The sequence below is a fragment of the Phaethon lepturus genome, unplaced genomic scaffold (assembly GCF_000687285.1).
Source record: "Phaethon lepturus isolate BGI_N335 unplaced genomic scaffold, ASM68728v1 scaffold51323, whole genome shotgun sequence".
Lineage (NCBI taxonomy): Eukaryota > Metazoa > Chordata > Aves > Phaethontiformes > Phaethontidae > Phaethon > Phaethon lepturus.
Window position 1 is genome coordinate 30,938 of NW_010530790.1, and position 16,720 is coordinate 47,657.

Here is a 16,720-nt window from a genome sequence, read left to right on the forward strand (position 1 = left end):
TTGAGTATTTTGCTAAACTGTCATCTTAGCACAGTTAACGCTTTCCTAATAATGAATAATTCATAGCATTTCTTCCAACTTTCAGTTTATTTCATACCACAGATCTGAAGTAAAAGGCATTTACCCAGAAATGGGTCATGACATTCCATTAGACACTGTCTTTTAACTCTAAATTTAAATTTCCCTTAGAAAATTAAAATCATTCTAATTTTTGTAATACTAAACAACCTGCCCACTGAACACTGCAAGAATATAACTTCTTGTACGTTCCAGGACCACTCAAGTTAAACACTGCAGATGTCTTTACATGTCTGGGGGAGCAGGGGGAAGCCAGACTCACAGTATTTAGATACCATTTAAAAAAACTGTTCAGAATGAAGCTATAAACTTTAGCTCCAAATTAAGGTTTTCAAGGAAACAACATATGGTCCCCACCCTCCAGGCTTTAGCTGAAAACAAGCTTCTCCTAGTTTACTTTTGTTCTGCCAAAAAGCTCTACCAAGAAGCATTTTGGGTACCTGAACAAGATGGTAGAGAGAGATGTCAGGTGGCAAAATTCCACGAGAAGTACAGGGGGGAAAGAGAGCAGCTTTGAGTTTGGGGTAAGGAGTCAATGCCATTTTTAAGAGCTGTGGATCAACTTTCTTTAGAGGTTTTTCCATATCTTCATTCTGAAGAACCTGCATTGCAAGGAAGCAAAATTATTTCATTCAGAAGAAGAAACTGCATTAAGATAACAATAAAACAATATCTGAATGCACCAAACAAACCACCTCACGAGAATTTGACACACAATGACAACACAGAAAGTATCCTTTTTTCTGTAAAATCCTTTTAAGTTACATTAGACATATCTTCAACAGTACCTGATGTTTTAGGTTACTGTGCTATGTATCAAAAAGTTATCTGCATTAATAAATTCTGTTCCAACATGTGGTTCACTGAGCACTTTTTTTTCTTTTAAAAGTATAATGTGCTTTTTATCTCTATAGCACAATACAACTGGTTAACACAATGTAACCAGTAAGTTGAATTTTGATATGTGTCCAGATTTTCAGCCTTTAAAAATAAAAATATGGAAGCTGAATAACACCTATGCAGATCCAAGCAGAAGAGCAGTCCAGTTACCCATTGCTTCATTTACTTAAAAACTACAAATGACAAAGCAGGATAGTTGTCTAACAAATACAGGCACACCATTTTAAAAGTCTATTGGAAATATTTTTCCAAACTAAAACTACTTGAGGAACACAAGTGCCTATAAACACTCTCTGCTGTAACTGTTATGAAGGAGTTAAAGACTCCAACTCACAGCCACAGTGTCTTGCTATTTCTAAACCATATAACTTCGAACCACTCGCTGCATTTGGTCAACGAACACTGAAACGTGGAACACCGAAACCAGATTTTTATATGAGAAGAAATTCTATGATGGCGTTAGTATATTTATTTTTATTAATGTACTCCTCTGACTTTTCAACACCCTGTGAGAATTTGTCCAAAAGCTTATCAATAATTTGTTGCACACAGTACCTGATCAATACCTCCAGGTGCGTACATTGTAGTAGCAAGTGCTAATAGTGTACGTCCTTCCAGGAGCATGCTACTCACACTGGCTTGATTACTAGGAATCAAGATCTGAGCATTTGCTAGACTAGCCTGAAAAATCATCTTTGGATCTTAAAAGAAAAAAAGTGAGATTTAACTTAATGCAAAAACAATATTAAATCATTAAATCATGCATTAAAACTGTTCTACGACTATGAAAAATGCTGAATTTTCTATTTTTTGTGGCTAATAGTGATTTTTCTCAATTTAGTTACAAATACAGATAAGCTGTTCTAAATTTTACCAAGCTTTCCTCAATTTCAAACCACGGTTTTACCTACACAGAATGATTCAGATTGAGTCTCTCAGTTTAGGATTGTATTGGTTCAATTCTTTATCCTACATTGATAACACTTTCCGAAAGAGCTTCACTTTGGCTTATTTTTATCATTTGTTATCATGTGACTCTACAAAAGATGAATGTTTTAAAAAAAAGTAAAATTAGTTAAGGGCACAAATTCTACTGATTTTCAATAACAATAACTAAAAAAACGCAAACACATAATCCAAGGGGCAGAGAAGCCAAAATGCACCACAAGAACTAGAGGAAGCTTTAATTTTAATAGTATATGTATATTCTTATGAATTCTCCTTCTGTTCAACCTATTGGGAATATAATCAAATTGGAGGCAATGACGATAGTACACATAACAATTCTCACGTATCTACAGCCTCCAAATCATTATATATAGTTTAGGCAGGAATTATAATCCACATTTTAGAGATGAGGAACTGATGCACAGGTAAATGATTTGCCACAGTCAAAAAAAACTTTGCAGCAGAGAATTCATAGAATCACAGAATGGTTTGGGTTGGAAGGAACCTTTAAAGGCCAACTAGTCCAACCCCCCTGCAATAAGCAGGGACATCTTCAACTAGAGCAGGGTGCTTAAGCCTGACCTGACCTTGAATGTTTCCAGGGATGGGGCATCTACCACCTCTCTGGGCAACCTGTTCCATTCCAATTAAATCCATTTGTACCAAATATTGAGCTAGCAGCATAAATGTTGGACCACCTCTTGAGCAAGGCCAGACTCCTACCTCGTGGATTACTGGCAAGCCCTCGACACTGCACAAGAAATTCAAACCAGGGATGAGCTTCATGCAACTCCTTGTTATCCAAAATAGGGCAATTTGAAGGAGTTAAACTAGAAATAAGATGAGTAGCAGCACAGTGAAAATACAGTATTTGTAACCATCTTCTGCCCCAGTATAACACTGCATTAAAAATTAAGAGCATCTGACTTGTTACAGTAACTTATTTCATCCATTCTTACGAAAGAGTCAAATCATATCACCCTTCTGTACAAGATGTACAGCTTTAGCTCATACGGCATCTCTGACAGTTCCCTTCTTTAAGATTATGTTTCAGTGCTTGCTTTGCTTCTGTAAATCAAAGTAATAGTTTCCAGACCTGACAACTCCAAACACTTTCCAAAGGAGGGACCTGACTCATAAATACCACTAAGCAATAGTCTAAATATATTATGCAAACTAAAATTGATTATACAAACAAATAAAAAAACCCAGAAAAATATTTGTCGCCTTTTTTCTCGTCCACTTTCACCTTCTTCATAATTACACTGTTAGATTGGAGTTACAGCTAAGGAATTTTAATTGCAAAGTATTAATTAAGTGGAAAATATTCATATAGTTCCAATACCTAATATTGTTTTCTCCTTCAAATCCCAACTAACCGTAATTTAAATGGAAACCAGCAATTTCTGTATTTGTGAACGTATCAGGAATAAACTCATACTTGTGCTCAAGTGAGAGTTTCTGAAGGACAAATTGTCTTGGCTTATTTAAGATTGTATTGCTTATAACATTATACCAATTACAACTATAATTGTTTTCTTTGATGACTGACACAGAAATTAATATTGACAAGACAACCTGAATAAAGTTTCAAAATACATCATGAAACCTAACACACTGCCCCACAGTTTTTCATGAAATGACACTGTTGTGACCCAAACAGTCTTTCTTGCCAAACAGAAAGGGTCAAGGAAAACTCTTACTGCCAACTATTAGAATTGCATTTAAATATTTAAATCTGCATGAGATTTGAGGGATGAAAAGCATTCATACCTGTAATAGTCTAAGTAAGTGTATAACAGATACTGCAAATTATGTTCTAAACAGTGAAGGACAAAACGAGCATGGAAGTCCAAACCACTTGCAGCATTGTATTTTGGAACAGGGTGAGGATTTTGCAGTACTCCCCCAAGGTAAGACAGTCTTTGGAGTAGAAGTTCGAAATCTTCCAACTCGGAACGGACAAAAATTCCATTTCTATCAGAAAAGAGAACACACTGATTAGACAGTTATCTCTTTAACAGGTTCTGAAAGGTGTTTTCAGTTCAAAATTATAAAGCAGACTTCTAGGCGATTACTTCACTACTGAGGCAAACACAACATGCCAAAATAACGTCTAAGAGCACTCAAACAGTATCGTAGTTCCTACAGTTCACTGCTGAGAATGAGGCGTGAGGAGTGAAATGCTATGTGCTTAGAATTTTCTCCCTTGCATTAAAACAGGCATCAGGAATATAACCACTATGAAAGACTGAAGGGCTTGTAGAGGATTCCTATTGCTCTCATGTTTCTTACTGTTTTCAGATAACAGAAAGTGCAAGTACAAGACTAAAATTAAATTATGGATTTATGCTGTTTCAAAAAAGGGCACTAAACACAATATAAAAATTAATATATATCAAAGATTTTATTAACATGTACTTCTATATCTGATTTTGGCTTCACATAGGATAGAAAGTTAGTATAATGCATTAAGCACACATACCTAGCCAGCTTGTTTAATATATCATTTCTCATATAGCTACTACATAACATGTTCCGGTCAATAATGTCTGGAGTAAGAGGGGGCCAGTTAGCTTGTCCACACAAAGTCTGGTTGGGCTCAGATTCTTCAATCCATGAACAAATATTAAGCCAATCATGCTGGGCTGTCAAGTGCATCCAAAGAACTTCAGGATTGCATGTCTTGAGCTCTGTGTTTCAAAAAGGCAAACTGATGAAACCAACACAAACCCTACTTAAGGAAACACTGACATTTCTTTATACATGTACATATTTTTAATGAACGGTTGCAAATATGATGCTGAGATTAAGTACACTGTTACAGCATGTTAGAGCTTTATGGTGGAAAAGCTAAATGTAATACTACAGTGTAAGAAACTTTACAAAACGTAGCAGAGTATGACATTTACAACAAGTGGCCATGCATTAGACAAGTCCCTTTCAGCTAGTTCCAAATTATTCTCTACGGGAAAAACACAGATCCCTGCCAGAATGCAACAGGATGAAAACACATGGCTTACCCATTTTCACTGACAAAAAATAAGTGACCTACTGTGGTAGCACACAACTTTAGTTGTATCAATGCCATTCCTACACAATTGCAATACAGTACATCAAAGACGGATTTTTAATTCGCAATTTCTTTTAAGTCCTTAGTACCAGGATACTTGCCTTGGCGTGGTTTTCTGGGGAGAAGAATCATTTCCTGAATAAGCTCATCCCACCACTGAGCCCAGTTAAGCATCACTCTGACTCTCCTATTGTGAACCCCATGTCTATCGCAATTCAACAATGAGTCTAGAACAGCTGTATGTCTGGAAAAGTCTTGTTCCTTTCTCCAGTTCTTGAAACTGCAATGAAGTACTGCATTAGGACACTTTCTAGTACTCTTTTAAAAAACAATCCACAATCTAACAAATAGAAGATGATGCAAGGGTCAACAAATTTTGCTATTCCGTTTTGAAGAGAGTTCTGGAAGTGGTATAGGGACTTACTTCAGCTAAAAGTCTGAAAGTGCATATGAGAGCAACAGGCTAAGAATTACCTCTTTTTTCCAGAACTGACATAGCAAACGATAAGTACCATAACATTTTAACAATTATTTAACTGTAAAATTATTTTTCTAGGTTATTTTAGTTTGCTATGTTATGGATATCGTATGTCAAAAACAGAGTAAACCTCCCATCTGAACATGTTCCATTTTATTAATAATTCTAATAATATAATTTGGGTTTTTACTTTTATTTTCAATAAAATATTGCATTTATGGTGATGACATGAACAGAAGACCTCTGCTACACTGACAATAGTATGTCATGTCTTCGTCTGGAAAGAACACGACAGTAATTGTTACATTAATGAGAAAAGTAACCAGTTCCCACAATTACCCTTATTTCTGTAGATCATGACCAGAGTGAAATTAATAAAATTACAGAAAAATGTATTTGTTAGTGCAGTAAATCATACAAAATGTAGAAGCCAGCATATTTTAAATCCTATTAATGTTATTAATTAATAATTAAAACTGATAACCCACATTACCTGAAAAGAGATTGAATCTCTTTATTTTCTTGGAAGGATTCTGAGTAACAGCTTTCAACCTGATGCACAAAGTCTATCATTTTCTTCTCTTTTTCAGAAAAATAATTTTCTTCTTGTAAAACTTTCACCTTTAATTCAAATTAAAGTATTACCTCCAAGTACAATTTTTATCTACTTATATTAAAAGTTGTAAATGATCATGCAAGTCTAAAGACTTAACCAATCATAGGAAAAAATGATGGAAGCATTGAGGTAAATAACACTTAAACTACAAGAGGGCCAGGACTTCATAGTGTGTGCAAGCAGGTGAGAACTAGATCAGAGTCAGAACAAAGAAATGACATTTTAACCGATTTTTACTTTAACTGCAAATACAAAAGAACACAGGCATGCCAATGACATGTTTCAGCAACTAACATGGCAAGGATGCAAGGACAAAACCTGTTCGTTCCCATTCTGAAAGTGTGTTCAATACGATGCTTTCTCTAAGCATAAATACACACCAGACTTCAAACCTGAGAACATCAGCTAGACAAAAAAATCCTCTTCTACACTTACCAACAAATCTCGTACATGTTTATCAACTGTGTAGAAACATATCTTATGCAATTCCTCCTTCACATCAAAGCCCTAACAAAAAAGAAGATACTCATTGTATGCAAACTGTACAAATGCAGCTGTACACTGACAGAATAAATGCACCTGCTTTCTTTTCAAAGCACACAACCTTTTACAAGCATGCTTGTGATATTTGCTTCCCCAGTTACTAGAGATGTCATAATAACCCAGTGATCTGCGTGATGTCTCCAGTATGTCTGGATATAAAATGTGTACCCTTTGCGTGTCCAGAGAAGTGCAACGAAGCTGGGGAGGGGTCTGGAGCACAAGTCTTATGAGGAGCGGCTGAGGGAACTGTGGTTGTTTAGTCTGGAGAAGAGGAGGCTGAGAGGAGACCTTATCGCTCTCTACAACTACCTGAAAGGGTGTTGTGGCGACGAGGGTGTTGGCCTCTTCTCCCAAGTAACTAGTGATAGGACAAGAGGAAATGGCCTTAAGTTGCGCCAGGGGAGGTTTAGATTGGATATTAGGAAAAATTTCTTCACTGAGAGGGTGGTCAGGTATTGGAACAGGCTGCCCAGGGAGGTGGTGGAGTCACCATCTCTGGAGGTGTTCAAGAAACGTGTGGATGTGGCGCTTCAGGACATGGTTTAGGGGACATGGTGGTGCTGGACTAATGGTTGGACTTGATGATCTTGAAGGTCCTTTCCAACCTAGTGATTCTGTGATTCTGTGTAATACCTGACTTGCCAGAATCATTTTTATGCTTTGCTGATCATGACATCAGTCAATACACATTCATAAATAGGCTCCCTCAGCATTATGAAGGCATTAGTGATCAAAGCAGTTCTTTAAAACAAGTTAATTTTCACTGTAATGCATGTATGTGGTAGAATCAATACATCCATAAGACAGCTAAATGCTCCCCATATTCTTAGCATTCATTTATTTCGTTAGGCATAAAGAAGTGTTAAGAACTATCAGCATGCTTACTGAACACCTCTCACCATATTTCTTAAAAGTTCTGAGGCCTCTCTGGTATTGTCCTTCAGAAGACAGTCATAGACCAGATTCAAACCTGTCTGAATAAATTCTTGAAGACTTTGAGCAGGATGCTGATGCATTCGAAAGAAGGTCTGGGCCTCTGGCATTTTGTTGCTTAAGATGGCCTCAGCAATGACTTCCTAAAAGGGGAAAAAAAAATGGAACAAACTAATCTCAGTAATCTTCAGTGTTACTATCTTTAGAATCCTTATATTGTTTTTTCCCCCAATAGTTTAAAGACATTTCCATATTAATAATTTCCTTAAATATATTTAATTAAAATAGTAAAAAATGGATTACTCTTTTTTACCTCTGGTGTCAGTTTTTCCCACATGCGGCTTTCTTCTAATGCAGGTAGGTCTTCATCAAGATCACTTCTCGTGTGTACCGTATTTATTTGTGGTCGAGGATATTTTCTCAGAAATTTTCTAAGTTTAATAATGTAATCAGTTAAAATATCTGCACCCTTCTGCAGGAATTCATCAGGTTCTGTTAAGAGCATCCAAGATACCAGTTAAACAGAAATGAACAATACGGCATTTTCCAACACTTAGCAATGTTGAATGCATCACCTCAGAGGAAAGAGCACATCAGCTCTGTACTGCAGTTTGACCTGTACAGGTACTGATACTGTCCACCACTACCAGTGGGTCAGGATGCAGTCAATCCTACCAGTGGTCCAAAGAGGTCCCCCTGTCCTCACTGATGTGTTCTCCCCTTCAGGGACAAGTAAATGAGAACTGACATTTTTAATTAATCCAACCAATTGTTAGTCAGATAAGTCCCATTTAAAATGCAGGGTCATTTAAACACTAACATTCATGCAGTAAGAAAAAAGACTACTAAAAATCATACAGAAAAAAAATTATTAACAGTTAATGGTCTGCATCGTTTACTATGGGAAGAAATCAGTTCCGCTTTAACATGTATAGCCTGTTGGTCCACAGACTAAAAAGCACCACAGAGACAGCAATTCAGACCCAGGCAGCAGTGCAGCACGTTGTATGTTGGGATGTGTCACCCCATTCTCCATAGCTTTCTCTAGCAAAACAAAACCGCCCTCTGGAATTCTGTCATTTTAATACTTCACTAGTACACCAGCTGCTACTCTACTCTTTTACCTTTTAGGCTGTATTTCAAAAAGCAACACCTCAGCAACAGTGCCAGCGCAAGCAGTCACGCACTGCCACATCCAGACTGCAACCCCCACCAGACGCTGCTTCTTGTTTCTGCGCCACCCTTCGGGTTACACTGGGATGCGTGACTCCGTTGCCACACAGTACATCAGACTGGGAAGTGCTCCAGATAAAAAATAACCTGGTAGGCTATTTTTCAGCTGTATCAGTTTCTTAAACTAGTCTATTCCATTCCACAGCCACAGAAGTGTTTGTGCCAGAATATTTCAAGTGGCAGCACTGAGAAAAGAATGAGCAGCTGAGGGCTAAGCCATTTAACTGCACTACCATCAAGTACCCAGCAACAGCCTGAAAGTCCTGTTCTGCCATTCTTATGCATCTTAAAACGATCCTGTTCACAGTATCCTGTCTGAGAGTTGTTTGGGGTAACAGAGATACTGGATTCAGATTAAGTTCTTATGTTCCCCCTTAAATAAATAACATCTGTCATTCACTTAACTCTAGAACATTTTTGTATTAATGCTAAGCAAATCTAGGCTTTTAGTTAAAAAAATTAGTTGTTCTTACTCACCTAAACAATGACACATTACATTACTACATATGATTCAAGATGAGTTTTCTTACCCTCTGTGTGCACAAAAATGTCATCAAGTTGCTTGCTAAGGAAAGTCAACGTGAGGTTTAGCAGCTGCTCAGAGAAGTGTTTACTCTGAGGCTCCATATCATTTTCTCTGATTGCTGAGCAAAGCAAGTTTAAAGCTGGCCTCAGCTCTTCCAAATCTGCAATATTTACATTAAAAGTTAAAACATCTGCATTCTACCATATGACTGATCACATAAATTTAAAATTTAAGTTAAAAGTCATAAAGGTATGCTAAAAAATCCTCTAAAATGTGTCAAACAATAGATATAACATGCTTTGCCTTCACATCAAAATGCTTGTAATAACCTATGCCACTATCAAAACACACAAAAACCCCCACACATTATGCACCATTTCTCTCTTATTTCCCAGAAGTAGAGAAGTTGCAATATAACATCATACAAGAGCACAGGCAATTCAATCTGCTTTTACAAACCCATAGCCATAAATGAAAAGGCAATTCAATTTAAACCTCTGTGTAGCTGAAAGGTTTTTTACTTACTTTTCAGGTAAGACTGGGATGCACTATCAGTAGACTGTTCAGGTCCAGAGCAGGGTGCAGACAGATTGAAAAGACTTTCTTTGCTTTTTAAAAATAAGTCTACTGTGTCTAGTTGACGATTTTCCAAACCTGCCTAGACAAACGTGCAGTAGAACAATTATACATGTATTCTAAAAATATATATTGTCTGCTTATTGCTAGTATTTTTACTTCATACTCAGTGACAAAGTACACACACAGAAAAAATGAAGAAATGTAAACTATGTGTGCAACACCTGTAGCCTGAAATAACAAGGTGACCTGTTCAGTACCTGCCATGCTCCTTTAATAGGCTTTGCAGAAACCCTGCCCCTGTATCTTGAGAGACAAAATGTTAATTCAACAATTTATCAGAGTTTGACGTGGAATATAAAATAAGTACTGTGAGAATCAGGACTTTGAATAAGCTTACAGCAACTGAAAATTGCTGTGACATGCCTCCTGCACCCCCCAACAATTCACTTTCCATGGCATCCTGCAACTAACTCCAAAAGAACCCTACCAAATGTCTTCATCTAAGCTCCCTCCCTCCAAACACAACTGAAAACACAGACTGACAGTGTACTGAATGATGGTGTGAACAGACTGTTGCAGAGTCCCAGACTTCTGGAACAATATTTTTTTTTAAACAAGAATCTCTGTCATCTAAAAGAACTAGAGCACTGGAAGACTGCAGAGACACAAGGAAATTTGTTTTGTGGTCCGGTACATTAAAAATATTTTATCACCTATTGTTAAGGGATACCAAGCTACATCTGGTAGCTTTAAGCTCTCCTCTTGGCTTTACAAGAGTGCTATGATAAAACAAAAAATCTAATTCCAAGGATTTATTTTAATATTTGACACTTTGCAAGAGGACAAAAGCTGCTCCAGAAATTGGCAAAAATGTTTTTGGGTCCATTTAAGAGGTAGTTTTGAGCACTGCTTAGTTTAAAAATTCCTTTTTTTTTTAAAATGTGTGTTGGCTTTGTTGCTGCATTTCTTCTTTTGGGTTACTTGGCTTTTTTGTTTATTTAATAAATAAATCACTACTTTTTGCCCTAGGCTACTGAGGCATACTCTTAATTGTGTCTAAAACCACCACTAACATTGCTAAACTGCATTCATTACTTTAGAGAAGTATTGTTATCTGTAAGACACGAAACGGATTTCTTTACCTCTAGCGCATGTATCGGAATTGAACATCGTTCCCATCCATTGAGATGACAAACAGAATCTACGACTCCAGCGCTGCCATAAATCATCAATCTATTCAAAAACTCGTCTTGAGTTAAGCCAAACAGAATTAAGGAGAGACCATGCTCTAAATAAAAGAATCGAACCATAATTAAAAAAAATATAAGCAAGTTGCTACACTTATCTACTGCCTCTCTTCCAAAATAATGGTGCAAAGCTGCAGCGGCTCCATTTGGATTTCACCTCAGCAAGAATGCACTGGAAATTAGCCAACAGCAGCCAGGCAGACAGGGAAGAGCAGCACTACTACAACAACAACAAAAAGCTTTTATCAGAAGTCTACATCTGAACAATTATATAACAAACCCCTCACCTGTCAGAAGTAGACATAATGGCACCTCTTCACTGCAATCCACATAAACACTATTTTTGCCAAAGTGGTAATAGGTCACATCTTGCGACTCAAAATCCCAGAGAGCAAGGGTCAATCCTTTGTCATTTGTTAATACTACAAACACTGCTTTAACTCCAGTTACCAATTTACACTCCAGTTTCACCACTTCTTGTGGTGCTTCTATGGGGATTTGTTTCCACCGCTGTCTTGCATTGCTGAGGTTCGTACCATCGCTTTGTAATGGTTTGGAAGGGGCCCATGTAACAGTCCGTGGAACAAAAGCCACCATCTTCTCAGAATTTTCATAGATTTCAGGATCATGGTCTTCAAGATGGGTAAAAAACTGATACCAAGGCAAAATCAAGTCATTCACCAAATCTGGAGAACCTGGTCTTCTTCTCCTTACTGCATCACATAGAGAGGATAAGTGTGCCTTCCAGGACCTAGGGTGAAGAAAGAAGTTACTATAATACCAGGTATTATACCAAGAACAATGCAGATAAATCAATTTTTAAAGTTTCCTCAGTTAAATAAAATGCATTTTAAGCTTACAGATTCCACCCAGCATCTTGCATTTTAACGTTAACATGTCCTATTTATTTCTATCTAAATACTGTTTGCAGCCAAGTTGAGGGATCCCAGGTGCATTAGCTGACAACATCCATGAAGCTGAGCATTTTTAGTAGAAAATTAGTTTCCTCACAGAAAATACCCCCATCAATTAAAAAGAAATAGTAGAATTAAATTAATTCCAGAATTGAGTATTTATTATTATTACATCAAGTTATAATTAACATATTTTATTAGTATTAATACCTCTGCTATGAAGGGTCACAACACAGTTAAAATGTTTTACATGAACACAAAATATTTTGAAGTCCACATGCACTCATCTGTGCTAAACATGCAACAAACTGTAAAGTACTTGGAATACAAAAATCTGCCAAGAGTGGTCCAAACTAAAGGTAACACCCTAAACAGTAATTACTATTTGGAAGATGTTCAGTGGACATATGTAAAGTTGTTTCTGCCCATTTACTAACATCATCCTAACATTCAAAAGATTTAAAGCAGAATGAGCTGATTTTACTTGCACAACTACAATGTAAAAAAAAAAAAAAAAAAAAAAAATCAGTAGTTTATCAATCAATGATCTAAAGGAGGCAAAATCCAGCTTGTTTTAGAAAGTATTTTCACTATGTACCTGTCTGTGCGGAAAGGCAATGACAAAAGCTCCATGCTATAGTCAGAACTAGCAAGGTCATCCTCATCAACTCCTTCAGGAGGCTTCATCGGAAGATTTTCAGAATCTCTCTTACAAAGCAAATGCCCAGGGAACTGTCTGTAAATAAATAAATATTTAATTTAACCTCCCTCATAGATGATTTAAGATATTTTTTTCCTTCATGTTTAACTCCTCCAGGCACCACCGGAGAAGCAGTCTTCTCTCAGATTAGTAGCATTCACAAAAACGTATTGAGGCAAGCCATCACAACCTGATGCTATTTCCTTTGAGATGGACAACATCACTAAATTACAACCTAGTCCTAGTCTATCAAGCAAAATCAGTAAAGCTGTATCAGAATAGTTTAACAATCCCATACCCTACGGTATTTCTAAAAGGTGCTACCAACCACCACTGGCACTAATTGACAGCACATATCCTAATCTTCCTAGAAAAAATACAGAGTCCCACAAAGTTTTTCTATTTCTTAAAGTGACAGCGCATAAACTGGAGCAAGTATTAGTGGGTAATCTTAAAAAAAATAGGAAATTTCCACTCTACCACAGAGCCAGAACTCAAAATAAAAAGCTGACAGCATCTCAACTATTATAGGACCAAGATTAGGCACTTTTTAATGTTAGTTGTACTTAAAACTTTAATTTCAGAATTCTACTGCAAACGTACCTGAAGTACATGTTTAGATCCACAGAGATGGCACAGTTGGAAGAACTGATGATCACAGCAACACTGAGATCATGCGACACTTTCACTGCAGTGAGTGGCGATGTGATGGCTGGACTCCTGTCCTCATCCGGCATGTCTCCCTGGCAGAGTGCTACGTTGACGTTTGCTAGATTTGCACCATCAAAGGAGTCAAATACATCTTTAAACAGTGTCAAAGAAAACACCAAGCCTCAGATTGTCCAACAAACATATTATATAGAAGGTGAAGACGGCGAATATCTGCTAACTTTGTGATCTAAGCCAATCTCTGCACAATAAAACATTTATAATTGCTTGTTTTACAAGAGCATTCTAAGCTCAGCTAGGATCAGAAATTATTTGTGCTAGGTGCTGTATGAACACGAAACTTGTGCCGTCTCAAAAGAGTTAACATATTTAGAAGTGAACTGGGACGGATATATATTGACAGTTACATGATTAGGAGGAAAAAGTAACCTGACTTTATTGCATTTTTTTACAGCCATGTCAGAAAAAATTGACAAAGAATAGGTTAAAGTTGAGCACCTGGTGAAACAGCCTGACAGGTTTGAGCTCCTGTTCTTTAGAACACAGAAGACAGCTATGTGGTTTCCAAGCTGATTCCCTGCATATCTGTCGTTTCTGAAGGATCTAATTAAGAAAGGCTAGTGACAGTAGATGTAAGCCTGTTTCACACAGATGCATTTAACAAGAACACTGAAAACCATTACTCCAGTGTGAAACAGATTTCCAGTGCCATGTCAAGAAACTACATTTGATACATGACTATGGCATTTTTTACTACAGTAACTAGCACTTTGCTACACAACCCCTTTATGGAAAGTACCTTCACAACAGACGCTTGAATGTCTTTCATGAAACTTGTGCTTAACCCTGACAGAAAAACGACTTTGTTCTTCCAGACCATTTACACTGAGAGCTAGTCTCTATTGCAAAGGATACAAATCCAGCCAGAACTATCTAACAGAAACAGGATCCCCCTGCAGAAGTGTGTATCTGTTATTCTCTCCGGAACTTGTGGAGGCAAATCAAGGGTAAAGCAGTCACATGTCTCTACGGGCGAGTCTCTTCCAGGAAAGGTAAGATGCACAATCATAAACATATTGAGCAGAAGTATGCATTTGTTGTTTCTAAAAGACAGTATCCTCAAAGAGAATATTGAAGACAGACCTGTAAATTTAAAGATATTTTAGGATTATAGCAATCTGGTACATTTGATTTGTAAAGACAGCTTGAGAAAATTATGGCTCAAATTCAACGCCTCTGGTACCATCTTAATAAAGGCTGGGATGGGGTGGTGGGGTTTGTTCTGGTTTACATCTCACTTTCTGTGTCAGGAGCACTGACAGAACAGTTTCGTAGAAAGAGTGCAGGCTTTTAAAGTGGATAATACTATGAAGAACACAAAAAATCATCACAAAATAATATTTCAGTCAGCACTGAAAATAAAAGCTACAATCTTTGGAAATAAAAATACTTGAGAGAGACAGTTTAAGAACACATAAAACATTAAAGGACTAGATCCTGGAAAGACTGTGCATTCTAACTGTATGCTACACTTGCTAATCATAGAACATAAACACATAATTAGTCTTTGCAGAAATATTGAGGAGCCCTATCTCCACATTTTCTTCTCATCAGTACCAATCCTAAAGGGAAAGTTTGAGACCGTAGGGTTGCATGACTGTGTTTTATTACAGTTTATTTTTAACTTCCTATTATCCAAACACCTTACCCTACAACAGTTTAATTCCCTCTAACGTCACTTTTGAATACAGAAATGTCACTATTGTTTTTCAAGTTAATTAATACCGCTACTGATGACTTTAAATCAGTGTGAAAGTATTTGACACTTCTCCAGTGTTCAATCCTTCTGCGTCTATTTGTTTCATCAGATGAAGCAGAATTCGACCTGTAATAATTTCAAACACAGAATACACATTGAAATTTACTCACTAATGTTTTTAACTTCAAGGAGCTTTTTAAGTGTATCTTCATTACAACTGTGCAGGGAAATCGGGTTGTATTTTCCATCTTCTATAGTGAATTCATAGACAAACAGTTCTTGACTTTTACTAAGAGCCAATATTTTTGTCTTGTCTGCTTGTAGATCATCATCGTCTTCTGTATTCTCCCACATGAAGCTGAAGATACAACATTCAGTATGTTTATTGATCTTACTCTCTTTCCACATTTCATACAGTGAGCAGTTCTGGAAGTGGGCTAATGATGGACAGTACAACTTTAATCTTTTGCAGTAAAGATTCTGCTGCCGCCCCCTCCCCTCCCAATACTAGAATATATTTCATCCCTAGCAGAGACTGCAATGCAAGACAGCACTTGAGGAATCCATACTTCTCTTCCATTCAGGAACACAGGGAGAATTCTGTCCTTGTGTGTTTCTTTCCTTTAGTCAGCCACGACACATGCCATGTGAATAATGCTCTGCTTCAGGACTTTTTTTAGGAGGAGGAACATCAGCTAGTAAGAAGCAGAGCATTTTGCCCATTTCCATCTTTTGCCTCCCTGTTACTTGAGCCGAGAATCTCTTCAAGTGTCTGTCTCTGCACCTGCTCTCCTGTGGAGAGGGGAGCAGGCAGAAAGGAAATGGCTAGGCCACTCAGGATGGTGCAGAGGGAAACAGGAGGCTACAGCACTGTAAGGGCTGGTGTTGCCAGGCACTGCTGATGTCCAGAAATGCAATGTGATTGCGGTTTTGACTCAGCACTAAAAGCTACTAAGCAGATTAACATCTCATGTGATCGCTGAATGTCACGCACAAGAGCTGTGCAGACAAGGAAGTCAAGCTGCCAGGGCACTAGGAAATTTTAAGCCAGCAAACTCGACCATACCAGCAGATTTTTCTTCTTTTTTTTTTTTTTCTCTGCCGTGATGAATACACTCACAACTACATAAATAACTAGATATAAATAAATGTCCCCTTCAGCAACGGGATTTTAAGTGGAAGGCATCCCATTTCAAGGCAGGGTTTGAAAGTCCCCCTCAGTTTCCTGCAGCTTTCAGAGCCTGCCCTCGCCTGTGCAGGACTGCTCCCTTTCGGGGAGCGCCCTCAGCCCCTGGGGTCCGCCCCGCGCCTCTCACCACAGCAGAGCGACGCCGAGGACCCCTCCCAACTTCCCCTTCCCCTGCTCGCCCCCTGCCACTTACTCAGCCCAGGCTCCCGGGAGAATGCTGCCCCGGGCCCGGCCGCCTCCGCCCGGCACCAGGGACTCCAGGTATATCCCACCAGGGACCAGGAGGCTGCCCAGAGCGTCCTGGCCCCTGCTCAGCCGGACCCAGGCTACGTCCC

General features: G+C 38.0%; 1 protein-coding gene across 1 annotated transcript in view; it reads right to left on the reverse strand.

The window, feature by feature from the left end:
- The window catches only part of SPG11 (spastic paraplegia 11 (autosomal recessive)), a 30,661-nt gene extending 18,910 nt beyond the window's left edge, over positions 1-11,751 (reverse strand). The window contains exons 1-14 of the mRNA XM_010284361.1: positions 11,442-11,751; positions 11,050-11,195; positions 9,854-9,986; positions 9,333-9,488; positions 7,883-8,061; positions 7,536-7,712; positions 6,529-6,600; positions 5,971-6,098; positions 5,101-5,279; positions 4,412-4,619; positions 3,700-3,903; positions 2,650-2,756; positions 1,534-1,679; positions 519-680 (exon numbers count right to left, since the gene is read on the reverse strand). Of these exons, the coding sequence (XP_010282663.1) occupies positions 519-680; positions 1,534-1,679; positions 2,650-2,756; positions 3,700-3,903; positions 4,412-4,619; positions 5,101-5,279; positions 5,971-6,098; positions 6,529-6,600; positions 7,536-7,712; positions 7,883-8,061; positions 9,333-9,488; positions 9,854-9,986; positions 11,050-11,195; positions 11,442-11,751 (2,307 nt within the window). The remainder of the gene's footprint in view (positions 1-518; positions 681-1,533; positions 1,680-2,649; positions 2,757-3,699; positions 3,904-4,411; positions 4,620-5,100; positions 5,280-5,970; positions 6,099-6,528; positions 6,601-7,535; positions 7,713-7,882; positions 8,062-9,332; positions 9,489-9,853; positions 9,987-11,049; positions 11,196-11,441) is intronic.
- Positions 11,752-16,720: the final 4,969 nt, after the last annotated feature.